General features: G+C 44.5%; 1 protein-coding gene across 4 annotated transcripts in view; it reads left to right on the forward strand.

Annotated features, from left to right (window-relative positions):
* Positions 1–24,728, forward strand: part of NFATC2 (nuclear factor of activated T cells 2) — a 202,480-nt gene that overhangs the window by 62,764 nt on the left and 114,988 nt on the right. For all 4 annotated transcript variants that reach the window (XM_060230784.1, XM_060230785.1, XM_060230782.1 and 1 more), the window contains exons 4-5: positions 8,943–9,145; positions 10,140–10,312. In XM_060230784.1, coding sequence (XP_060086767.1) covers positions 8,943–9,145; positions 10,140–10,312 — 376 coding nt within the window. The remainder of the gene's footprint in view (positions 1–8,942; positions 9,146–10,139; positions 10,313–24,728) is intronic.

The raw sequence follows: 24,728 nt of genomic DNA on the forward strand, positions 1-24,728 counted from the left end.
TCCCATGTCTGTGTGTAACTTGCACAGAAACTCTCTAGTCCAGACAATAGAAGGAAGTGGTGGCTAGAAATTACATATTATAGCTGTGGTGGGGGTAAGTCATCACTTTAAATAATGATAATAGCTTATGAGGTCTGCACATGAACATTTTAATGTGTGGTCTAGCTGTTTGTGCTGAGCTATGTGAACTAGGGACTAGGATCCTCAGATTTGTTGTGTGCAGGACTTTTTTGAGCAGGAACGCACAGGAATGCAGTTCTGGCTGGTTTGGTGTCAGGGGATGTGGTCTAATAAGAAAATGAGTCCCTGCTGGGCTTTTTCTACAAAAGAAGCCCTGATTGCGTGTGTCTGTGTTTCATATTGGATCCTTGAGTGAATTTTGTGGTGTATTGTTTAATTGAGCACACAAAACAAGAAGGAAGGAAGCTAGGGTTGCCAAGTCCCCAGCATTCTGGAGTGGGAGACTTTATACCATAGTACCACAGAGCTTTCCCTCCCAAATGGCTAGAGCGTCCGGGAAAACCATAGAGTTTTCCTGGAAACGCCTAGAGTGGCCACTGCGTGACATCGCTGGTGAGATGACATCACTTCCTCTTCCCTTGTTTCTTGTGAAGTTCCAGAGCTGAGACTACCATTTTGTCATTGTGGACGTGCACATGGTGTTGCCACAAGTATAGAAATTGCACTTCTGAGTGTCCAATTCTGAACTCCTGGAATTACAACTGTTCACCAGAGTACAGCAATCAGTTCTCTTAGTGAAAATGGCAATTTGGGAGAGTAGAGTCTCTGGCATTTCAGCCTCCTGAGATTCATCCCCAGGCTCCATTTCCTGGTCTCCAGGAATTTCCGAACCCTACGCAATCTCTAGGCCAGGGCACTGCTTGCTGCATTCTGGATATAAAAGAAAGTACTTCTTCACCCAAAGAGCAAGTAACATGTGGAATTCACTACTGTAGGAAGTGGCAGGAGCTACAAGCACAGATAATTTCAAGAGGGGATTGGATAAACGTATGCAGCAGAGGTCAATCAGTGACTATTAGCTGGAAGGTATAGAGGGGACGCTATGCCTGGGGCAGCAGTGCTCTAGATTCTTGATTCTTGGGGGACAACAGTGGGCGGGTTTCTGGAGTTCTGACCTCGCTGGTGGATCTCCTGATGGCATATGGGTTTGGACCATTGTTGGGCCAATCCAACATGGCTTCTGTTATGTTCTTGTGATCAGTTGGCATTCTGGGAGATCTCCAGACCCCATCTGGAGGCTGGCAACCCTACCTCACTAGCCGAGTTAAAAGTTGTAACATTACAGATGAAAAAGCACAACCTCCTTGGGAAACCTGTGGTCAAATTGACACCCAACTTCAAAGCTCTCTCTGACCTAAGGTCATGTCATCATCTCCTGCCCCAACCTACCTTACAGGTTTGCTGTTGCAAGAATGAAATGTGAAAAGGGCCCAGATATACCACCTGGAGCTCATTAGAGAAAAAAGCAGGATACCTGTGTGTGTATGATAGAGAGTGGTGATTTTCTAGGAGGAGATTGTACGTTACATCAGTGGTCTTACTCTTACGAGTTGAATCAAATGAGATATAAAGCAGTTCACATAGCGAACCTCTGGCAGTCCCTGTGCTGTCTCCCAAATACTCCAGGGGATGTGGCTTTGGGGGCTGCAGAGGAAGGGGAAAATTGGCAGTATCCCCTTCCCTTGCACGAGGTCTTGCTGCAAATGAGCGTTGAGAAGAGGGTGCGTTCTGCTGATGTCCCCTTTAGCTGCATGATGCTCCACTCTGTTCTTGAAGGTGTTCTGTCTTTCAGGAGAAGCTGGGCAGGCACAGGAGGTTGCAGTTGGAAGTATCTGGGCTGTGAACTCTATGTTTATCCAGCTCTTTGCGTATGTTTTAGAGATAGTCTTGCAAGGTACATGGAGTGGTATTTGGCCATTCCAAGTCTTGTGGTGTCCTGGATCTAGCACTATATGATGGTGAAACGGATCCAAAGATTGCGTGTCTGGTGGATTTCTCTTGCTTTACCACACGCAGGGAAAGCTGCCAGCACTGCATAGTTTTGGCATGTGGTCTCTTTCCAGGGAGGGAGGATTAACATTTCTGAGCACAGAGACCTCCTGCTGACTGTTGAAAGGAAGCACATACAAAAAAACGCCTCGCCTGACCATGGATGCTGTTAACTTAATGGTTTGGTCCTCTGATCTTCTTGTCCTGTTTGCTTTGTACAGCTTAATCAGGGTTATATGTATATATATATATATGTATATGCCTGTGGATCAAGTAATTGAAAACAAATTTAGCATGTCTCAGACCATCAAGTTCCCTTTCGGCTAGATCACTGGCTATGCAGTAGACACGTCTGCTTTCAATTTTCGGTGATGTGAGAAATGTAGAGTGGCTTGATTTGTAATTGTGACTGTTAATAATGAAAGAGAGATTCTCTGGTCTCAAGCGTCCGTAGGAATTCAGGCTCCGTTACGCTTCATGTACCAAACTCTGTTTCAAAACCCTGTTGTTATACCTTATTTGAAATGTTCGTGCTTAGTAATTTTTTAAAATAAATTAATAAAAAATAAGTTCCCATTTTAATTTTTTTTTAAAAAAAACACTGGATACAGGACACATAAATACTTGTACGCTCACAAAAAAAGGATTGTTGCTAAAATTATGCAACCTGCTACAGAACATAATGCTTGCTGGAATTTGCTTGGAATTGGCCTCTCTTTGTAATGGTGTATATGAAATAGGACCTGATGGATTTTCACTCCAATGTATCTGATGACTCAAAATACTTATTTTGGAATGAATTTAGTTAGCCTTTAAAGGGTCACTGGACTCCTGTTTATTATGAAAAATAAGTATTTGTAGTTTACAGTTCATAGCTTTGCAAAAAGCCTCCAATTTAGGATTGTAAGCATTTTGGGAGGCTTTGGGATTGTTGAGTATATCCATCCAAGCATAAGGAAGTTCCCTCAACTGTCTAAATTAACAATTTCATAGCCTTCCTATATACATTTGCTGTAAGCCCCCTCCCCCCATCTCTATTACTATAGGTGCAATGGAAAGGCAGTCACTAGTGGTAGCGTGGATTGCAGAAATGTTTACAGCAGTAGCCCCCAACCTTTTGAGCTTCTAAGCGTCTTTGGAATTCTAACATAGGAAGGTGAGTGCAGCAACAAAATTGCTGCTGCAGGAGATAGAGCCATCCTGGCTGCTGCAAGAGGCAGAGCCATCCACAGAAAGTCAGGGAGTGAGGTCATGCGTAACTCTAGTATAGGGTTGCCTGCTCTGAGTCGGGCAACATCTGGAGATTTGGGAGGTGCAGAACTAAATAAGCAGGGTTGCCAGGTCCCTTCACCATTACAGTGGGGGGATTTGGGGGGCATTCTGGGGGTGGGTGGGATGTAGTGTATGACGTTCCCAATACAATGACATCACCTGGAAGCGACATCATTCAGTTGGCAATGTCATGTGCAATGTTTTGGTTTTGGGGCAAAGCTCTGTGGTTTTTTGAAGAAGAAGAATTGCAGATTTATACCCCGCCCTTCTCTCTGAATCAGAGACTCAGAGCAGCTTACAATCTTCCATATATTCTCCCCCCACAACAGAAACCCTGTCAGGTGGGTGGGGCCGAGAGGACTCTCATAGCAGCTGCCCTTTCAAGGACAATCTCTGCAAGAGCTATGGCTGACCCAAGGCCATTCCAGCAGGTGCAAGAGGAGGAGTGGGGAATCAAACCCAGTTCTTGCAGATAAGAGTCCACACACTTAACCACTACACTAAAGTGGCTCTCAAAACCATAGAGTTTGCCCAGAAACCAGAGCATCTCCATGCAGTGCCCCCCCACAATGATGTCCATAACTATTCTAATAGTAACTATTCAACATTCCAGCCAGAAGTTATGTTTAACGGGATGCCTTATAAAATGAACACATTGTTTTAAAATATTTTCTTGCATACACACAGCTTACCTTCAGGTATGCAGTATAGGTCCTTTTTGAAGGAAAGACTCTTGGGTTGGGTGATGTGTCAAACTAGCCGCTTACCTTTTCTGAACCTGCAATACTGTAGGCAGGTACCTCAGAATGGGGAAAACTCTTGAGCTTACAAATTTCTGCCCTAAAAAGTTTATTTCAAGGCACAGAGTAAAAGGGCAAGAGGATTCAAGTGGGGAAATGAAAATAAATTCAAATGTTTAACATGTTTAAAATCAGATTGGTTTAAAGCTCCACGTATAGGCAAAGGTCAGCCATATTTGCAAAAAGAAAGCTGACCCTTATTTTTATGAGGAAGGGGGGCTGGTCAGGAGATATGGAAGAGGCTGAAGCTCAGTGGTAGGACATCTGCTTTGCAAGTTCCCAGGCTGAATCCCTGGCATTTTCAATTAAAATGATCAGGTAGTGGATGATAATAGTATCAGGGAGTAGATCAGGTAGTGAGTGATTTCACACTGAGATCCTAGAGAGCTGCTGCCAGTCAGAGTAGATAGTACACCTCGATGTTATGTATCTATGACCTATTTGTTATGTATTGCATCTCACTGGGTTCTCGTTGTCTGAGCTTGAGACAAGCACTCCTTGCAATCCAGGATCCTGAAGCCTGGGAGAACTGGCCAATCAGGATGCTAGGCATCCTGTAACTTGTAACAAAGAAATGCAAATGAAGGATTCTGAAGTGAGCCAATAGGAGTAACTGTTGCATGCTAGGAGTGTGTGGTTAACCATGGCCAGATTGTATATAATTGCAATTTTGCCTGTGTTCCTCTGTGACTGTTTCTTTTTGCAATAAAGTGTTCTTGGTTGATTCATAGCAGGCTGAACTCATTTCATTTCATTGTTGATGTGGTGGAGAAAGAACTTTCACTCTGGATTAAGATGATCCAATGGGAAAAAGTTATTCCATGGTCAGGTGAAGAAACAATATGATTGTCCAGGGCCTGTGCAAAATAGGTGCTTACCTCTAGTTCCCAGGTGGGGACCTTTAGCTGGGCAGAATGGACGTCCAAACCTTGCAAAACACCTTAGTGAGATTCAAAAAGGAAAGTGATGTGGAAATAGTACTGTGCTTCAGAGGAAATCGCTGGGATCTTGTGATAAAGGAACAATTTAACAGCCAAGGGAATGAGAGAGGTGCCAGCTTCTCCATTGTTCTCAGGAAGGAACTAATTTCAATCCCTCTCATTTAAATCAGCATCAGGATTAACAAGCAGGAAGGTGAGGCTTAATGGACAGGAGATGGTCTAGTTGGAAATCAGACATACAAGTTTAAATCCCTAGCAGCAAAAGACTTAGACTCTGACAAAGGATTAAGATAATATTTAGGTTTAGGAGAGGGACGGTGGCTCAGTGGTAGAGCATCTGCTTGGTAAACAGAAGGTCCCAGGTTCAATCCCCGGCATCTCCAACTAAAAAGGGTCCAGGCAAATAGGCGTGAAAAACCTCAGCTTGAGACCCTGGAGAGCTACTGCCAGTCTGAGTAGACAATACTGACTTTGATGGACTGAAGGTCTGATTCAGTATAAGGCAGCTTCATATGACAAATACCTTATAGGTCTTTGGGCAGAACAATCAGGTTTTAAAGGTGGTTTAAGCTTAGTGCAGAAATCTTTTTAATTGTTAAAATTCATTGTTAATACACTGTCACCCAAATTAGGAAACTTTTAGTCTATTCTTCTAAATAATAAACTCATTCCTGAAGACTAATTATGATATTTTTATTATCCGCTTCTATATTTGAAACATGTATTTTTACTGATATTGTCGGTTTTACTTATTGCATGTAACTGTTCATAACATTTGATAATTTTTGATGAATTCATATTTTCTCCGGCCCCTTTTTTCCTTCTGTATCCCACTTTTTTTCTTGAGAAAATAAAAAAACCCTCCTTAATCACAAATCCCAAGGCACAGAAGAAAAAAAACCAGAATATTTTAAAAAGGCAATTGAAAACATCAGTGCTAGAGAGCAGTTCTGTAGCTGAAGATGACATTTCATTGAAGGAGTGGGAAGAAGGGGGTTGGGTTGCCAGGTCTAATTCAAAAAATATCTGGGGACTTTGGGGATGGAGCCAGGAGACTTTGGGGGGTGGAGCCAAGAGCAAGGTTATGACAAGCATTACTGAACTCCAAAGGGAGTTCTGGCCATCACTTTAAAAGGGACTGCACACCTTTTAAATGCCTTCCCTCTTTTGGAAATAATGAAGGATAGGGGCACCTTCTTTTGGTGCTCATAGAATTGGACCCCCTGGTCCAATCTCTTTGAAACTTGGAGGGTGTTTTGAGGAGAGGCACTGGATGCTATGCTGAAAATTTAGTGCCTCTGTCTTTAAAAATAGCCCCCCAAAGCCCCAGATACCTGTAGATCAATTTTCCATTATACCCTATGGCAGGGGTGGCCAACGGTAGCTCTCCAGATGTTTTTTGCCTACAACTCCCATCAGCCCCAGCCATTGGCAATGCTGGCTGGGGCTGATGGGAGTTGTAGGCAAAAAACATCTGGGGAGCTACCGTTGGCCACCCCTGCCCTATGGGAATTGATCTCCATAGGGTACTATACCCTATGGAAATTGGTCACCATAGTGCCCAGCAGACATTTCCTCCCCCCCACTGCTTTCTGATGACCCTGAAGTGGGGAGAGGGCCTTAACACTGGGGGATCTCCCGCCCTCAACTGGGCTTTGGTAACCCTAAGAAGGGGACTTTTGCACATCCTTGTCCAGCATTCTGAGTACTACCACACTTATATCCTTGTAGGATAGCTGCATTAATGATGTAGCCAAAATGGCAAAGAGCCTTGTGGCACCATGGAAATCATGGGGAAATACATCTTTAAGGTTCTGTAATACTCTGTATCTTCTACTTGCACTCTACGCTTTTTAAGCCTTTATTCTTTAATCTCTCTCACACACACAGGTATTATAAATATAATCTACATTTCCTACAGAGTATTTCTTCTTTGGCTCTGTTGTTTCCAGGATAATCAGAAACAGGAAATGCTTCTAAATGTGCCTGTTTTAGCTGCCAAAGACTGCCTAAACTTTGGATTTATGCCTCACCTATTGAAATTAAGTTTCTAGCATGAGCTTTGAAGTTGTCATTGTTCACTGTAAAAGGAAGATCCTGAACTTCCTGACTGTGGAACTGATGGGGGGAGAGTTGAAGGGGCAGGGCAGCCATTTTGAGCAGGTGATCCGCTTTTCCTGAACTGCTCAGGGACACCCTTTTCAAAGCAGCTCAGTTTCTCTAAGGGTTTAAGAAAACAACTAAGAATTGTTGTGGGAGCACGTTTCCTTGCAACTTTTTACAAACTTCAAAATTTGGACCAGTTATGGATATTGTAAACAAAAAAACAAATAAAAACAAAAACCTTTGAATCAACAGAAATCCAGCTTCCTATCACAGATCGCTTCACGTTTTTAAAAGTTTCTAGTCTTTGGACTTTGTTGAGGCAACATAGGAGTTTCAGCTCTCCTGCTTCTGGCTGCCGCTGATGACGCTTTGCTGGCAAAAAAGGGGGGGAAAGAACAAAACAAGCTGTACCCCTGGCCCTGGAGTCAGGAGGTCCTACCTGGATGTCATGGGCAGTGCCTCCACAGGCTCCTCCATGACTATGGCTAGGCTTCCCAATCCCCAGGTCCCAGTGGGGGATCCCTTGGTTTTACAGGCTTCCCCCCGCCCCCAGCCAGCTGGCCAGCGGGGGAAGCCCCCCCCCATCTGTTATTCCCCATGGAGAATGATTCCCGTAGGGAATAATAGGGAATTGATCCACGGGTATTGGGGGCTCTGGGGGGGCTGTTTTTTGAGGTAGAGGCACCAAATTTTCCGTATAAAATCTAGTGCCTCTCCCCAAAATACCCGCCAAGTTTTGAAATGATTGGACCAGGGGGTCCAATTTTATGAGCCCCAAAAGAAGGTACCCCTATCCTTCATTATTTCCTATGGAAGGAGGGCATTTAAAAAGATGTGCTGTCCCTTTAAATGTGATGGCCAGAACTCCCTTGGAGTTCAATTCTGCTTGTCACACCCTTGTTCCTGGCTCCACCCCAATGTATCCTGGCTCCACCCCCGAAGTCCCCAGATATTTCTTGAATTGGACTTGGCAACCCTAGCTATGGCCCTGACCCTCACTGCTCTTAAATGTCTGTCAACAGAGGTAACTGTTTGTGTGGGGCTCTGTAGAAGATGTAGGAAGGATCTGTTTTGTGCGGGGCCATTTGCTCCTCAGTTTTAAGATTTAATCCCATGTATTAGTTTTCCCAGATTTCAAGTTTTTAAAGTGCAAAAAGCCATAAATTCATTAAGTTAATTCAGTGAGACACATTAATGCTGAATAATCACCAAGAAGCAGTGAGATAAGCACATCATAAAAAGCACAGGATCTTTATAAATAAAAAAAAAGCACAGGATACAAAATCTTCAGAAAAAGCAATGTGCCTTCTGAATCACCACTACTACTGCATGTAATTGATTTCTATATGATGAAGTTGCTTCAGTTAGTAACTGTTTGTTCTCAGTTTTCAAATAAACCAGTCTATTTATCCCTCAAGTATGTATTCTCAATTGTCTATCATGTTTATTTCTTTTTTATTATGATTATCTATGATGTCGATAAAATATTTGACAGCCCAAATAATCATTGCAGTTCAGCAGTGAAGATGGGTTCAGTGTGATGAGCCTGGGTTTCATTCCAGCTTTGCAAATAAGATGAAGTTACTAACCTACCTGATGTACACTGATATTACTTGTTTGCAATGCCTTGACAGCCTGAAGGGAAGGGAATATCATCTCTCTTTCATTTGATAAAAGGTTCTTGTTTGACAATCTGAAGATGATTTTTAATAGCCAGAGGTATGCAGACAAGTATCTAAACTTATGTTTGTCAGTTGTACTTGTAGATGAGATGATGATGAAGGTAAAGTAACAGACTTTGGTCTCTTGGCAGCTTCATGGTTACATGGACAACAAACCTCTGGGCCTTCAGATCTTCATTGGAACAGCAGACGAGCGGATCCTCAAACCTCACGCTTTTTACCAAGTCCACCGCATTACAGGCAAGACGGTCACCACCACCAGCTATGAAAAAATAATTGGCAACACCAAAGTGCTGGAAATCCCTCTGGAGCCAAAAAACAACATGAAAGCAACGTAAGGATGCTAGTAGGACAAGATTCTTGTTGAGAAAGAGGAGATTAAAACTAGACTCTGAGGGTCAAGTTAGATAAGAAGTCCTCTCTTTAAAAAAAAAAAGTGAGACAAAGGTGAGACAGGCTATTGCTTTGAAAGGTTGCATAGTGGTTAGGGTGTCACATAAAGACAGTGTGTATGAGCACCATGGCAGCTAACAACACCTTTCCTGGTGCCCAACAAATGTTTTTAGAAAGTGGGTAGGACCAGATGGAGCTTTTGCCCAGCAAGGCTTCTTGTTAATCACTGGAGATTTGATTGGCTCTGCAAATTTTTAAAAATGTTGCTTTGGCACCAGGTGTCACCACAGCACAAGGATCTTCACTGTGTACAGAAGGTAAGCTGTGGCAGCCATTTTTTGGATGACTCTACCTCCTGTGACAGTCATTTGGGGGCAGACATTCTGTGGCACCCATCACACTGTCAGAATTCCAGATGTGCCCACAGTCTCAAAAAGGTTGGGAACACTGGCACTAGGATCTAGATCAACTTCTTCTATGGACAGGTAACTCCACATATGTTTTTGAAGGGTGCTTGAAAAAGCCAACTATACCTGATACAGAGAATTGGCAGAATCACCTCCATCTAGTAAAGGACTATGATTAGAAGGAAACAAGGCCAGGACAGTGAATTGGGAGAGATGCAACATGTAGTCTTCAGTATGGGAGGGGGATACTGGGGCTCACAGGAACACATACTTTTACTATGACATGCCAGCTGTTCTCATATGGCACACAGCTTGGAAATTGTTGTGCTCGAGGGTTTTTAAATGGTACCCAGATCCATGTTAAGTAGTCTAAAAGATATGCCTCAAGAAACAGGCCTACAAAAGTGATCTTTGAATCTGCTGTTCTAATCAATGGGGCAAAAAAGGGCTAGTTGTTTAGATTTCCAGCTTCACAAATGCATTTTAGAATAGGGCTTGTTAAAATGGAGACTTCTGTTTGTTTCTCAGTATTGACTGTGCTGGGATCCTCAAGCTGCGCAATGCAGACATCGAACTCCGAAAAGGGGAGACGGATATCGGTCGGAAGAACACCCGAGTGCGGCTGGTCTTCCGTGTGCACATCCCTGAATCCAGCGGCAGGATAGTTTCTTTGCAAGTGGCATCGAACCCCGTTGAATGCTGTAAGTCACATTTCAGTATAAACGTCACTGTCTCCCAGTCTTTGGTCAAGGGCCAGTTGTAGGTTCAGATCCTCACCCTGCCATTGGGTTCACAGGTTGGCCTTAGGCCAATGTGTGTGGTTTTTTCAGCCTGAACTAAGTCACAGGGTGGTTATAAGGTTAAAAATGGAGGAGAGCTGAGTGGTATATGCTGTAAGAGCAGACAGGGAAGTGAAAAAGGGCCTTGGAGCCAGTCAAGCTGAGCGGCGCTTTCAGTGCTATAAGCTGGCACTGTAAGGCCACTCAACTCAGCTATGTACTTTTATGTCTTTTATCTCCTTTTTTATGGTTAGAAGCAAACCGTATACTTTGTGGGTCTTGCTGGGCTGTTATGGGCTTTGGCTGCAACAATAAAATACTTTGACTCAACTCAGTGGGGCTGACAATGGGCGTTAGCTCTTATCTCCCCAAAATGGAAGTAATGCTGGACGAGTCAGATGGAAACCAAGGGGCACTGGAAATTCAGGCAGAGTTCCTGGGGCTTGGCTCTTCTTTAGGGTTACCAGACCCCTGGTGGAGGTGGGAGTTCCCTGCTGCCCAGCCTCACCTCTCCACTGCTGAACAGCTGGCCAACAGGGGGAACTTACCTACCCCAAAAAAGGGAGGAACAGCTGATGTTTTAGTGAAGTACGTATGTGACTTCAACATGACCCAGAATTGACATAGGCATGTCAGAGTGACACTCTGGCTTTTGGGCAAAAACTCTATGGTAGAAGCTAACTCTACTATAGAAGTTTTGCTCTCAAACCAAAATGTTGCCCCGACATCTCCAGTGTACCTATGTCGCTTCTGGGGCATGTTGGAAATCACATGAGTGCGTTGCTGAACCAACAGATGAAACATCGACCGTTTTCGCACACAACTTACCATGCAGTCACAATCTTGTTCCCTCCGCAGTGTCCGGTCGGATTTTCCACCATCTGCGCCGAAGTTACAGGAAGTGCCGCGGCTTTTGCATAGCAAACGTAAACTGCTAAAACCCAATTTACGTTTGCTATGCAAAAGCCACGGCACTTCCTGTAACTCCAGCGCAGATGGTGCGAAATCCGACCGGACGCTGCGGAGGGAACAGGATTGTGACTGTGAGGTAAGCTGTGTGCGAAAACGGTCATCCTGTGCCTGGTAAACTCACCTCTCATTCCCTGCCAGCTGCCAGAAGGGGCCTGACAGCCCTACTCTTCTTGCTCTTAGCCACCAGCAGCCCATTGGTAAGTGTCCCTTTGAATTAAATGGCCAGTTCACCCTGGAAGGCTGCCTTGAGTTGCTTGGTGGAAGAAGGGTAGAATAAAGATGTCATCAATAAGCAATATTCTTCAAGTGTATGTCAAGTTCCATCAATCTGCAGTCAACTTATGGTGACCCTTGAGGGTTTTGGAGGCCAAAGATGAACAGAAGTGGTTCCCTTGCCTCTGCAATACTGTTCACATTTTCATCTGATGTTAATTCTAAATGAATCAATTAAAGCCTAAAACTCAAAGACTTCCTGTAAATAGAAAGTTGCTTGAAATGCATTGACTCATTTACATGCAGGAGGACTGAAATTGTTATAGTTCTTCCAGAACAGGAAGAAATCTGAAATGCAACCATATAGTTCAAAACACTTTGACTACTGAAATGAAGTCTGAATGTGAGATGTTCTCATGCTGTTCTTTGAACACATTGAATTCTTTGCATTTGAAGCAAGTTTCCTGAAAAAAGTTTTTCTCTGCCTTCTTCCCTAGACTGCCTTCTGCCCCCCACCCAATCCTGGGATTCCCCAGGTGTGCAGCATAGGTTTCGGGGGGCGGGGGGGCTGCAGCCAGTAAGAAACATCAGCAAAAATTGCCTTTCTGCTCCTATATGAATGAACAAGTTTATGCAAGAGATGGGGCAGGAGGGAAGATTTCTACCAATTCCCCCCTTCGGGCGGCAGCCCCACCCCCCATATCCTACACAAGTCCTGAGGGTCCCCCACATCTCAGGAACAGCTTTCAGAGGAGGGGGTGTGCAGGGCACTGCTGGAGGAAAGGGAACGTAGTGAAAACCTCTTGTATGAACTTCTGCTGTTCAAGAAGGGCTTGGATCCAACCCATGATGTCCAGGCAGCACTCCAAGAGAAAGCCGACTAAGCCACATATGTGATAGAATGGCCGGGGGTGGGAGTTCCCCACCATACACTTGAATAAACTTGGTGTTGGTGGAGAGGGGATTTCCACGGTATTTATCTGTGAGGCAGAATGCAAACTGCAGTCAGCCAACAGATCTCCTAGGGAGAAAGGTTTCTTGGCCCACTAGCATAGGTTTACCCTATCTGATGCAGGATGATTTAAATCTGTCATGAAGGGAGCTCAGCATTTCATAGGATTGGACCTGTAGAAGGGCCTCTATCCTGGCACATCCAGGGAGTCTTAGTCATTTTTGGAGGGCTTGAATTTTTGGTTGGTTTTTAAAAAAATTCGTTTTGCTCATTTTGTCTGTTTTGTTAGTAACTTGAGCTTTTTCAGTGGTTTGGGGATTTCAGGCTCATAACAGACGATTTTCACTTCTTTTTTGGATGACTCATATTAGTGCACAGAAATCCTGCAGTTACGATAAACTGCCTGAGAACTGAAGAGATACTTGAGAAAGCTCCCCCCCCTCCCCCCCGCTTTTGCGGCTTTTGATTTTGGGACATCTTTCTAGCTAATACATATCTGCATTGGAGATTCTCTCTACTCTGAAGTTCAAAACTAAGCATTTAAAGCAGATAGCTTATTTGTGGTGGGCCTGCCAGGTCAAAGGAGATCTCCTCTGGAGAGATATTTGAAGGTAATGGCCATCCCTGTTGTTTGTCACCAACAACAGGCATTCCAAGGTATGCTGCCTTGGTCCACAGAGGTTCCGTTTTACTGTCCTGACAAATGGCCATTATTAGATCAGTCCTCCATGAAGTTGTCTAATCCATTGTTGTTTAATTGATCTGAGCCAGTGACCAATATAGAAACATGGCAGTGAATTGTACAGGAGTGATGCTGTTCCAAAAATTGTGATTGCGTGATGTAAATAAACACCTCCTTCTAGTTTGTACACTGCTTGATGGTTGCCTGATGCTTCTAGATTTCAACCTTGTTTGGATCCTCTCATGGAAAAGGAGGTGTAATTTCCAATTCCACTTTCTTGCTACAAAGCTTCAGTTTGCCTTATGCCATTCCCAAGTGTCCCTGCCTCCCACAAGTACAGCGGTTTAGGAGGAGACCAGAGAATTCTATTCTGCTTATGGAGGTGCCTTCTGTTAGTGGAAGACTTAGTCTGGATGTAGCCTGCAGAATGAACAGTATGTCTTTCATTAGGTCCATTTCACCACCATGGAATCCACTCATGCAGCCTCTACTGTCCATTGGCCAGTTTAAAGTATTTCATGCTAGAGAGAGCTCCACCCCTGCCCCAAATTTCCATCTTGTCTGGATCTCTTTAATGAAGAGTGAATTTTTTGCTCAGAGCTAATAGTCTAACTCCACCTGATCAGAACTGGCCCTTTTCTTTGTAGCAACTTGGCTGAAAACCAGCCAGTCTCCATTCATGTGGACTTCTGGGTCATAGGATGTGTCTTCCTTAATGGCATTTGAACTTTAGCATCTCTCTCTCTCATTTGGCATCTCTTCTGTATCTCATGTATGTATGCTCCCAAACAGATACACATTCCAGCATCTGTTCCCCACCCACCTCTTGGGGGGAAATGGTGGCTTTTCTAAAAGGGAGCAAGCTAGCTAGAGACTGTAAACCTGGAGTCTTGTTGCAAAGTTGTCTGGATTATAATAGACTGGGGGAGAGAACCCACAATTCAAAGCACATGGGCAAAACCATAAAGCCAAGAGGCTAATGGTTTAGTAGTAACAGTATCCAAGCATCCTCTTAGGGTCAACACCCCAGTGACAAGAAGTAATTGCTTCACTCTGGTCCCTGCTATTTGGGCTTAATTCGGAGCACTTGTTCTGGGTGCTGCACTTCAAGAAAGATGGAAACAACTTAGAACAGGGCCAAATAGGGCAAATGGAGATGGCTGGGAAGTTCTATGAGGAAAGGTTTGAAGGAACTGGTTGTCCCTTAGCCTGGAGAAGAAAAGACTGAGGGTGGCAAGTCAACGCACCAGGTATCTGATGTCATGTCAGCCCATCAGATCAACCCACCTGTTATCTGACATCATGTGGAAAAGGCAAACAAAGACATCCTCTCTGCTGCCCCAGCACATAAGACAAAACCTGATAAGCTTTAGTTACAGGTTGAATGTGAGGAAAAACTTCCTGACACTGAGTGGCTCAACAACGGAACCAGATACATAGGGCATGGTGCACCTGCTTCCAGTAAACACTAGACCAGGAATCCACAACATGGTACCTGCTGCCATTTTTGCCGGGGCCTGCCAAGTGTTTTCAGAAAGTAGGTTGTACCAGGTGGGACTCTTGCTCAGAACAGCTTTTGATTAGCCATTGGAGATTTGAATGGCTGTGCAGACTAAAATAAAATTGCTTCTGTAGCAGCTGCCACCACAGTGTTGGTTTGATTCTGTCACTTGTCTTTACCAATGTATTTTTAAAATTACCCCTCTTTTCCCCTGCAGTTGGATTTCAATTTGTGTGTTTGTGTGGTTCTGCTTCTTGCACCAACCATTTTGTGGTTACACCCCCTACCACATGTCAGAATTCCAGAGATGCCCACAGGCTGAAAAAAGTTGGGGGGCCCTGGGCTAGACAGCCATCTGTTAGTACAGTTTGCACTTCCTGAATTATGCAAGATGCTGGGTTTTGACAGCATCCAAGGCCCCTCTTCTGACTCTAGGACCCTGCATCTTTCATTAGCTCTGAATTCTGGAATTTGAGGATCTTCTCCTGGGGGTCCATAACCAATATTAATGTGCTTTTGTCTTCTGCAGTTGCAGCCAGTAGTTCTTGCTGGTGATAAACCCTCTCCTGGAGAGATCTGTCAGATACAGGGACAGTTTACGACATCCCTTAGGGGAAACATCTTGAAATACTGATACGGAGTTTGCTTATTCTTGCTCCTGTCAACTGCTGCTCCCTTGAGATGGTGGTTGCTAGCAACAGAAGCCCCAGATAGCTCACCTGAGAGTTCCTGTTGGTGGGAGCTGATCTGCAGCTGCAGTGAAGTGAGAACTGACTTGAGTAGTGAGGTCATTTCTTGCAGCATGTACATTGCAGGGTGCAGCTCAAAGGGAGATTATGTGAGTCTGGAATCACTCCCTGAGTGTACAGAAAGCACTCCAGGGGTCATTTTGTAGAAAAAGAGATGCCAGAGCTCATTAGCACAACACATTTGCATAACTTATTTGCATATGCCACACACACCTGACATCACTGGAAGGTGCACTAAATTATATCAGCTCAGCATCTATCTTAAAATGCTTCTGGAATCAGAACCTTACTTCCATCATACTGGGATCCCCCAGTTTGGAGGTCCTCCCCCTGCTTCAAGGTCATTAGAAAGCAGGGACGGGGGAGGGAAATGTCTGCTGGGCAGTCCATTATTCCCTGTGGAGACCGATTCCCATAGAGTATAATTAGAATTGATCTGTAGTTATCTGGGCTCTGGGGGGCTGTATTTTTGAGGCAGAAGCACCAGATTTTCAGCATAGCATTCAATGTCTTTCCTCAAAACACCCTCCAAGTTTCAAAAGGATTGGACCAGGGGGTCCAATTCTATGAGCCCCCAAAGAAGGTGCCCCTATCCTTCATATTTCCAATAGAGGAAAGGCATTTAAAAGGTGTGCAGTCCCTTTAAATGTGATGGCCAGAACTCCCTTTGGAGTTCAGTTATGCTTGTCACAACCTTGCTCCAGGCTCCACCCCCAGTGTCTCCTGACTCCACCCCCAAAGTCTCCTGGCTTCACCCTAAAAGTCCCCAGATATTTCTTGAATTGGACTTAACAACCCTATCATCTCCTGACTACAGACATCAGTTCCTGTGGAGAAAATGGCTGCTTTGGAGGATGGACTCTGTGGCATTGCACTCCACTGAGGTCCCTGTCCTTCTCAAGTCCCCTCTCCAAATTTTCAGGAGTTTCCCAGCCTGAATCTGGCAACCCTACACCACCACCCCATCCGTCTCTAGAGGCCAGGGAGACCTGGCAACCCTACTTAGAATCCATATAGAGGTGCATCCAAGGAGCTCAGTTGTACTGTGTGAAAGCTGCTGAGTCTTCAAGGTGCCACAAAGCTCCTGTTTTGTCACAGCCAGATCCCTCCATGCAAATCACATTTTAATGACACCCTTTCCCTTCCAAACAGAATCCATCTGATGAAGCTGAGATCTCTGCTCCAAAATTTATTTTATGCAGGTGCACTGGGGTCAAATGCTTTTTAAAAAAGCAACTTCCCTGGAAGTTTCTCCTTTAAAAAAAAACCAAACCTTTCCTCCTTTCCAACTCCAGTTCTCCCATAAAGAGAGATCTTCTGCACTTGTGAGATGTGACACAGTAGTAACTCCAGTGGAAAGAAACAGTCAGTTTAAAACACATCTTCATCTTGGCCAGGCCTTCTATGTCTTTCCTGCAACTAAGAAAGCCAGCTGGTAGGCTGTCAACGGCAGGCTGGAGACCAGTTAAAGAGCAGCCCAGAACCGTTTTGGTGGCTCCCCAGAGATGCCTCCGCCTGCTGCTCTTAGGCAGCGTACTGCAAACAGTTTTCAGCAGCTAAACCCATGAACTCTGAAGCCCCGTGTGTGCCTATAATTTTTAAAACACACATTTAAAAAAAATAAAAAATTATGGCCGTGCTCGTAAAGCCTTTGTACGGAGCGACTCCCAATTAAACCCGAGTGACGCAAATGAATGAAAGAGATGCAAAGGGGGCTTGTTTTGCATAAATACATTCTGTTTGCAGGGTTTGTTCTGAACGCAGTTGTGGCAGGGGAGAGGGAGTCCTGAGCGAGCTTTGGAGTGGGACAAAGAGTGGTGTGTGGGAGTTCTTTAGTCTGACTAGGGCATGGAAGTGCCAGAGCTCAATTATATAATTCTATACTACATTTATATCCTGCTTTTCTCCTGGGGGGTATTAAAAGTGGCATGCATCCAGGACCAGCCCTCCCACTAGGCAAACTAGGTGATTGCCTAGGGTGCTGGCCTTCTGGGGGTGCCAAATTGGGTGCCCCCCATGTGACTTGGTGACATTATCAGTGCAGGGGGTGTATGTGCCAGACGTTAGCCTTGCCTAATGTGCCAGACAATCTAGGGCTGACCCTGCATGCATCATTCTCCACTCCTCTGTTGTGAGGTAAGTTAGACTGATATAAGGTTGCCAACTATGTTGAGATTCTTAGAGATTTAGAGGTGGAGCCTGGAGAAGGTAGTGTTTGGAGAGAGGAGGGACCCCTCAGCAAGGTACAATTCTTCACAGTGTTCCCTTTCAACCAGCATTTATCTCCAAGTCTGGAGATCAGTTGCAATTTTGGAAGATCTTCTGCCCCTGTGTGGAGGCTGGGAATCCTAGTGTAGGACTGACCCAAAGTTACTCACTGAGCTCCCATTGCAGGAGATTCAAGCCTGGTTCTCACAGATTCTAGTCTGATACTATGACCTCACAGGGCTGCTTCAATAGCAGAAGACTTTCAGGTTAGTGTCTCCCAAACTCTGCTGCCAATTAACTGGTTGGTAGGGGGGAAATTAAGAGGGCTGCTCAGTATCACACAGATGTGTGACGTTACAACTACCTCCAAAAAAGTTCAGCCATAGAGTCGTGGGTGAATTGTTGAGCATCATCCTGTCATGATGATGTCACTTTCGGTATTTCACTAGAAGTGACGTAACATCGAAAAGATTGTCCCTGCCTCTCAAACTGGCTCAGCTGTCAACCCTACTTTAACCACTGTAACACACTGGCCTTGTTAATAAGGTGGCTTCAGGGGAAAAAATTGGTTTTTAACTAGAATACTTCTGGCTTGCATAGTATGCTTTGTGTGCTGGGGAGAGGGAGTTTAGAAATAAAGAAGTAGTCTATGTGCCAAAGAATGAGAAACTGAAGTAGAGGTTGGCTTAAGCTGGTGGTCTGATAGCAGAAAGTGTATTAAAATCTCAAACCTGTTTTTCAGTGCTAGTTATCTGTACCTGCTGTATGGGGTGGCCTCCTGGCAATTCCCATTGGTGCGCTGGGGCCTTGGGCATTGGCAGGAGAAATTGAGGTAGGGAGGAAGGAAAAACTTGGGCCAATTTCGCACTCACCTTATTCCGCCCTCATGTCCATCTTCTCCGCGCAGCGTCCTTTCGATTTCCCACTAGTTGTGCCGGGGCTGCAGCAAACATTGCGGGTTTTGTGCAGCAAACGGAAACTGGTTTTTAGTGGATTCCGTTTGCTGTGCAAAACCTGCAATGTTTGCTGCAGCCCCGGCGCAATTAGTGGGAAATTGGGAGGACCCCGTATGGAGAAGACGGACATAAGGGCGGAGTAAAGTGAGTGCAAAATCGGTCTTGGTTTATCAGCATTGTGTAGCACATGTACATCATTTCTGGTTTAAACTGGAAGCGACATGGGATCAATGTTCCCTCTAAGTTGCAGAGTCTTGTGAGCAAAAATTCTACTTTACGAGCAACTGGTATTAAAGTTGCGAGCTACTGCATAAATTACTGTGCTCTGGGGCTATTCTTCCTGAGCTAAGACAAAAAATGTGTGACCTGAAGGCTAAAAATCTGTGAGCTAGCTCACGCTAACTCAGCTTAGAGGGAACACTGCATGGAATGCTCTAGCATTCCACAAAAACTCTATGGTACTTTTTGCAAGGTGCTAGAGTGTTCCCTATGTCACTTCTGGAAGTGATGTGGCTCCCAGAAATTCCATGAAATATACAAAATTTGCTGTAATAGCACTACAATAAAAAAAATTCTCACAATGATGTGTACATATGTGAGTATAATTTTCGGTTTTATAATAATGTCTTAAAAATACATACCATTTTACAATGCATACAAACATCACCATTATACACATTTACAATAGTCTTCACAATAAAGTCAGATACAGAGTCCAAAGTCCACAGTAAAATTAAGTACAAAATCCAAAGCCCACACAGGATTTCTAGATAATAGACCTATCCAAAAACTTCTTCCTCAGTGGACCTTCAGAGATATAGACATCTTCAATGGAGCGGCCACCAAAGTTAAGTTCATCTCAGTTTTTATTGTGTTATTTTTAATATATTATTTTCAAGCAAGGCACTATCCCAAAGAAATAATAATAATAATAATAATAATAATAATAATAATAATAATAATAATAATAATAATAATAATAATAATAATAATAATATTTTATTTTTATATCCCGCCCTCCCCGCCGGGGCGGGCTCAGGGCGGCTGACAGACATGGGAATCCCATGAATCATAAAACAACATAAACAATTTTAAATATCAGTTACAGTAAAAATTATTTAAAAGTTAAATATATAATAAAATAGGTGCTAAATGCTGTAGTCGTGATATCCACAAGATGACTAGTTGTCCATTCATCAAATTAGTCGGGTTCCATCTCAAAGGCCAGCTGAAAGAGACATGTTTTGCAAGCCCTGCGGAATTGGTTCAAGTCCCGCAGGGCTCGCACCATCTCCGGAAGGTCGTTCCACCAGCGAGGGGCTATCACCGAGAAGGCCTGCTCCCTAGTGGCCCTCAGCCTGGCTTCTCTTGGCCCAGGGATTATCAGTAAGTTCTGTGAGCTGGATCTCAGTGCTCTCTGGGGCACATATGGGGAGAGGCGGTCCTTTAGGTAGGCAGGTCCTCGGCCATATAGGGCTTTAAAGGTGATAACCAGCACCTTATAGCGAACACGGTAGACAACCGGCAGCCAATGTAGATCCCGCAGCCCAGGCCATGCAGTTTCCCACCGTGGTAGTCCCTCCCGCCGTGGTAGTCCCTCCAGCAGCCTGGCCGCCGCGTTCTGGACTACCTGAAGCCTCCGTGTTCGGTATAAGGGCAGCCCCAAATATCTGTACAGACCAAAGCATTCAGTTACATAGTGGAATAGCCTTTGAAGGTAATGGCCATTATCAAGTTATCCTACTTTCTTTAAGCTCCACCCCCCAAATCTCCAGGAATTTCTCAACCTAGTGCCGGCAACCTTACATTTAATAGAAGACAGCATGATACTATAGAGCTGCTGCTATCTATGTACTTCCTGCCAGGAAATGTGATGATGAGCAATGGTTGGTTTTCAAAGGTTTGGCAAATTCTTGGTGGGTTGGTCTGTCACTGTGTGATTTTTGTTTTAACCATTTGAATGAATTGTGAACTGCTTGCATGACCTGACCCTCACCGTGCCCTGTCAATGATAAATGGTTTGTCTAGGCAACCATTAATATTTTTTTTGAGTGGGAGGAGAGCAGATGTCTGGCTTCAGACAATAATTCCCTGTACATGTCCAATTTTTGGTACACTTGAACTGGAGATGACTCCCCTCCAGAGACTTTTTAACCTGACTGCATTTGTAGGCTGCCATTTCTATCTCAGGTTATCTAGACCAAGACTTGGTGAGGTAAAAGTGATTGCACTGCTTGGGAGCAGTGACCATAACGTTATTGATTTCACCATTTGTATAAATAGGGAGTTGCCCCAAAAGACCAGCACAACCACGTTTAACTTTAAAAGGGGTAAATTCTCTGAGATGAGGAGGCATGTGAAGAGGAAACTGAAAGGAAAGGTAAATACAGTCAAAACCCTTGGGGAAGTTTGGAGGCTATTTAAAACTACAATCCTAGAAGCTCAGATAAAATATATACCACAAATTAGGAAAGGCACAAACAGGTATAAGAAAAGCCTGCATGGTTAACAAACAAAGTAATGGAAGCTGTAAAAGGTAAGAAGGATTCCTTTAAGCAGTGGAAAGCTAGTCCGAGTGAGATTAATAAAAGAGAACGCAGGCTGTGGCAAATCAAATGCAAGACTGTGATCAGGCAGGCAAAAAGGGACTATGAGGAGCATATTGCCAAAAACATAAAGACCAACAATAAAACTTTCTTCAAATATATTAGAAGCAGGAAACCAGCCAGGGAGGCAGTGGGGTGCTTGGATGACCAAGGGGTAAAAGGATTAAAGGGTGAAGGAAGATAGGGAAATGGCTGAGAAGCTGAATGCATTTTTTGCCTCCATCGTCACTGTGGAAGATGAGAAGTGTTTGCCTGCTCCAGAACCACTAATTTTGGAAGGGGTGTTTAGAGACCTGAGTCAGATTGAGGTGACAAGAGAGGAGGTCCTACAACTGATTGTCGAATTAAAAACTAATTAGTCACCAGGTCCGAATGGCATACACCCAAGGGTTCTGAAAGAACTCAAAGGTGAACTTCTGGATCTCCTGTCAAAAATATGTAATCTTTCACTGAAATCTGCCTCCGTTCCTGAGGACTGGAAGGTAGCAAATGTCACCCCCATCTTTAAAAAGGGTTCCAGAGGAGATCCGGGAAACTACAGGCCAGTCAGTCTGACTTCAATACTGGGAAAATTGGTAGAAATCATTATCAAGGACAGAATGAGTAGGCACATTGATGAACACAAGTTATTGAGGAAGACTCAGCATGGGTTCTGTAAGGGAAGATCTTGCCTCACTAACCTGTTACAGTTCTTTGAGGGGGTGAACAAACATGTGGACAAAGGGGACCCAATAGACGTTGTTTACCTTGACTTCCAGAAAGCTTTTGATAAAGTTCCTCATCAAAGGCTCCTTAGTAAGCTCGAGAGTCATGGAGTAAAAGGATCTTGTGGATCAAAAACTCTCTAATTAATAGAAAGCAGAGAGTGAGTATAAATGGGCAGTCTTCGCAGTGAAGAACGGTAAGCAGTGGGGTGCCGCAGGGCTCGGTACTGGGTCCCATGCTCTTTAACATGTTCATTAATGCTCTGGAGTTGGGAGTAAGCAGTGAAGTGGCCAAGTTTGCAGATGACAGTAAATTGTTCAGGGTGGTGAGAACCAGAGAGTATTGTGAGGCACTCCAAAGGGATCTTTTGAGGCTGGGTGAGTGGGCGTCAATGAGGCAGATGAGGTTCAGTATGGTTAAGTGCAAAGTAATGCACATTGGGGCCAAAAATTCCAGCTACAAATACAAGTTGATGGGGTGTGAACTGGCAGAGACTGACCAAGAGAGAGCTCTTGGGGTCGTGGTAGATAACTCACTGAAAATGTCAAGACAGTGTGCGGTTGCAATAAAAAAGGCCAACGCCATGCTGGGAATTATTAGGAAGGGAATTGAAAACAAATCAGCCAGTATCATAATGCCCCTATATAAATCGATGGTGTGGTCTCATTTGGAATACTGTGTACAGTTTTCTTTTTTGAAAGCCACTCTTTTCCAACTAGGGGTCAGGGCACAAAACATGTAATGACCCTCTTACTGGTGTGTCATGAGGCTGGGAGGAAGGAGGAGGAGTAACTGGATGAGCTGGAAGAAGAGCTGCTGGGTGACTTGAAGGCAAATTTTGGTTCATGACATATGTCCATGCAATACATCCTGTGGCTCAGTAATGCTATGCATGTATAAATACTAAAACGGTATATTTAGTTGTTCAGTGTGGATGGATGTGAGCACTGTTTTGCAGGCCCTGCAGAACTGTGAAAGCTCTCGCATGGCCCTAATCTCTCTGGAAGCTCATTCCACTAGCAAGGAACCACAGCAGAGAAGGCCCTAACTCTGGTCATCTTGAGCCTGGCCTCTTTGATGTTGGGGATTGAAAGCAGTTCTGTGACCCTGACTGAAGTGCTCTCTGGGGTACATGCAGGGAAAGGTGGTCCCTAAAGTATGCAGGTCCCTGGCCATATAGGGCTTTAAAGGTGATAACCAGCACTTTGAAGCGAATCCGGTAAGCAATAGATAACCAGTGCAGCGTTTTCAGCACAGGTTGAATATGTTCCTGTGAAGGAAGCCCCATTAACAACCTGGCTGAAGCATTCTGCACTAGTTGAAGCTTCTGGATTTGGGACAAGGGCAGCCCCATGTAGAGGGCATTACAGTAATCCAGTCTTGAGGTGACCGTAGCATGGATCACTGTTGCCAAGTCGTCACGTCCAAGAAAGGGGATCAACTGCCTTATCAGCTGAAGATGATAGAAGGCTGATTTAGCAGTGGCTGCTATCTGGGCCTCCATTGTTAGGGAGAAATCCAGGAGCACCCTCAAGCTTATAACCTTCAGCACCAGCATGAGTTGCACTCCATCGAAGGTTGGTAGAAAGACCGCCGGTCCTGGACCACAACGACTTAGATACAGGACTTCCATCTTTGTCAGATTCAATTTCAGTCAACTCAGCCTGAGCCACCCTTCCACGGCTTGTAAGGCTGTAGACAGATCTTCCAGGGAGGAGTTGGACTGGCCACCCATCAACAGATAGAGCTGGGTGTCGTCTGCATACTGATGGCAGCCTAGCCCAAACCTCTGTGCAATCTGGGCAAGGGGGCGCATGTAGATATTAAATAACATCGGAGAGAGAACTGCCCCCTGTGGCACACTACATGTAAGTGGCTGCCATCAGGATAGTTCCTCCCCTAATGCCAAGCATCTCCTAAAATGCAGCATCTCCTTTGCAAGCATCTCCTAAATGCAGAGCATGTTTAGAAGTGAGGATCCCACCTCAAAAAGTTTTAGGAGTATGCATGCAATATGTACTGAAAATCAGAAACCAGAAGGGTAATGGAGTGAGAATTCCAGTGGTTGAGGTAGTTCAGTTTTCTGTAAGGATCTTTGCTTGTTACTTTAACAAACCTTATATAAGAGGTTTGCTCTGCTTAAATTATGCAAAAATTCACTTTTGCTGGTGCAGAATGAGGATTGCCTGAGTATCAGTTTTTGTAGCATAGAGTTTATGCAAACCAGGGGACAGCCTTCATGCTATTGCATGTAAGCTTCTTTGCACAAGGATGGGATGGGTAGCTCAGTGGCAGAATATCAGCTTGGCATGCAGAAGATCCCAGATTCAACATTCAGTCTCATTAAGTTAAAAGGATCAAGTAGCAGGTGATATGATAGACCTTTAACTAAGACCCTGCCAGTCTCAGTAGATGATTCTGGCCTTGATGGACCAATAACTTGATTCCTTTAAGGCAACTTCAAGTTTCTGTGTGATCAAGCAGATGAAAATGGGTATGCTGTGCTGTACCAGGGTCTAGAGGCTCAGGGTGGATGAACTAGGCTTAGTACAGGCAGCAATGAGAAGAGATGCTCTATTTATGATGCTTCAGAAACAAGAGACATTTTGGCTGAGAACAGACAAGCAATCTGGGGCGGCTGGGAGGCTTCCCGAATTGGGACGCCTCAAAAAGAACCATCCTGAAGACTCCAGACGGTCCCCACAACATGACCCCATCCCGTCTGTGAGCCGGATTCTCTTTTTTTTCCCTTGTGGGGCAAGCGCTCATGTGCACAAGTGCACCAGCGCTCTGA

The sequence above is a fragment of the Heteronotia binoei genome, chromosome 2, assembly GCF_032191835.1.
Source record: "Heteronotia binoei isolate CCM8104 ecotype False Entrance Well chromosome 2, APGP_CSIRO_Hbin_v1, whole genome shotgun sequence".
Lineage (NCBI taxonomy): Eukaryota > Metazoa > Chordata > Lepidosauria > Squamata > Gekkonidae > Heteronotia > Heteronotia binoei.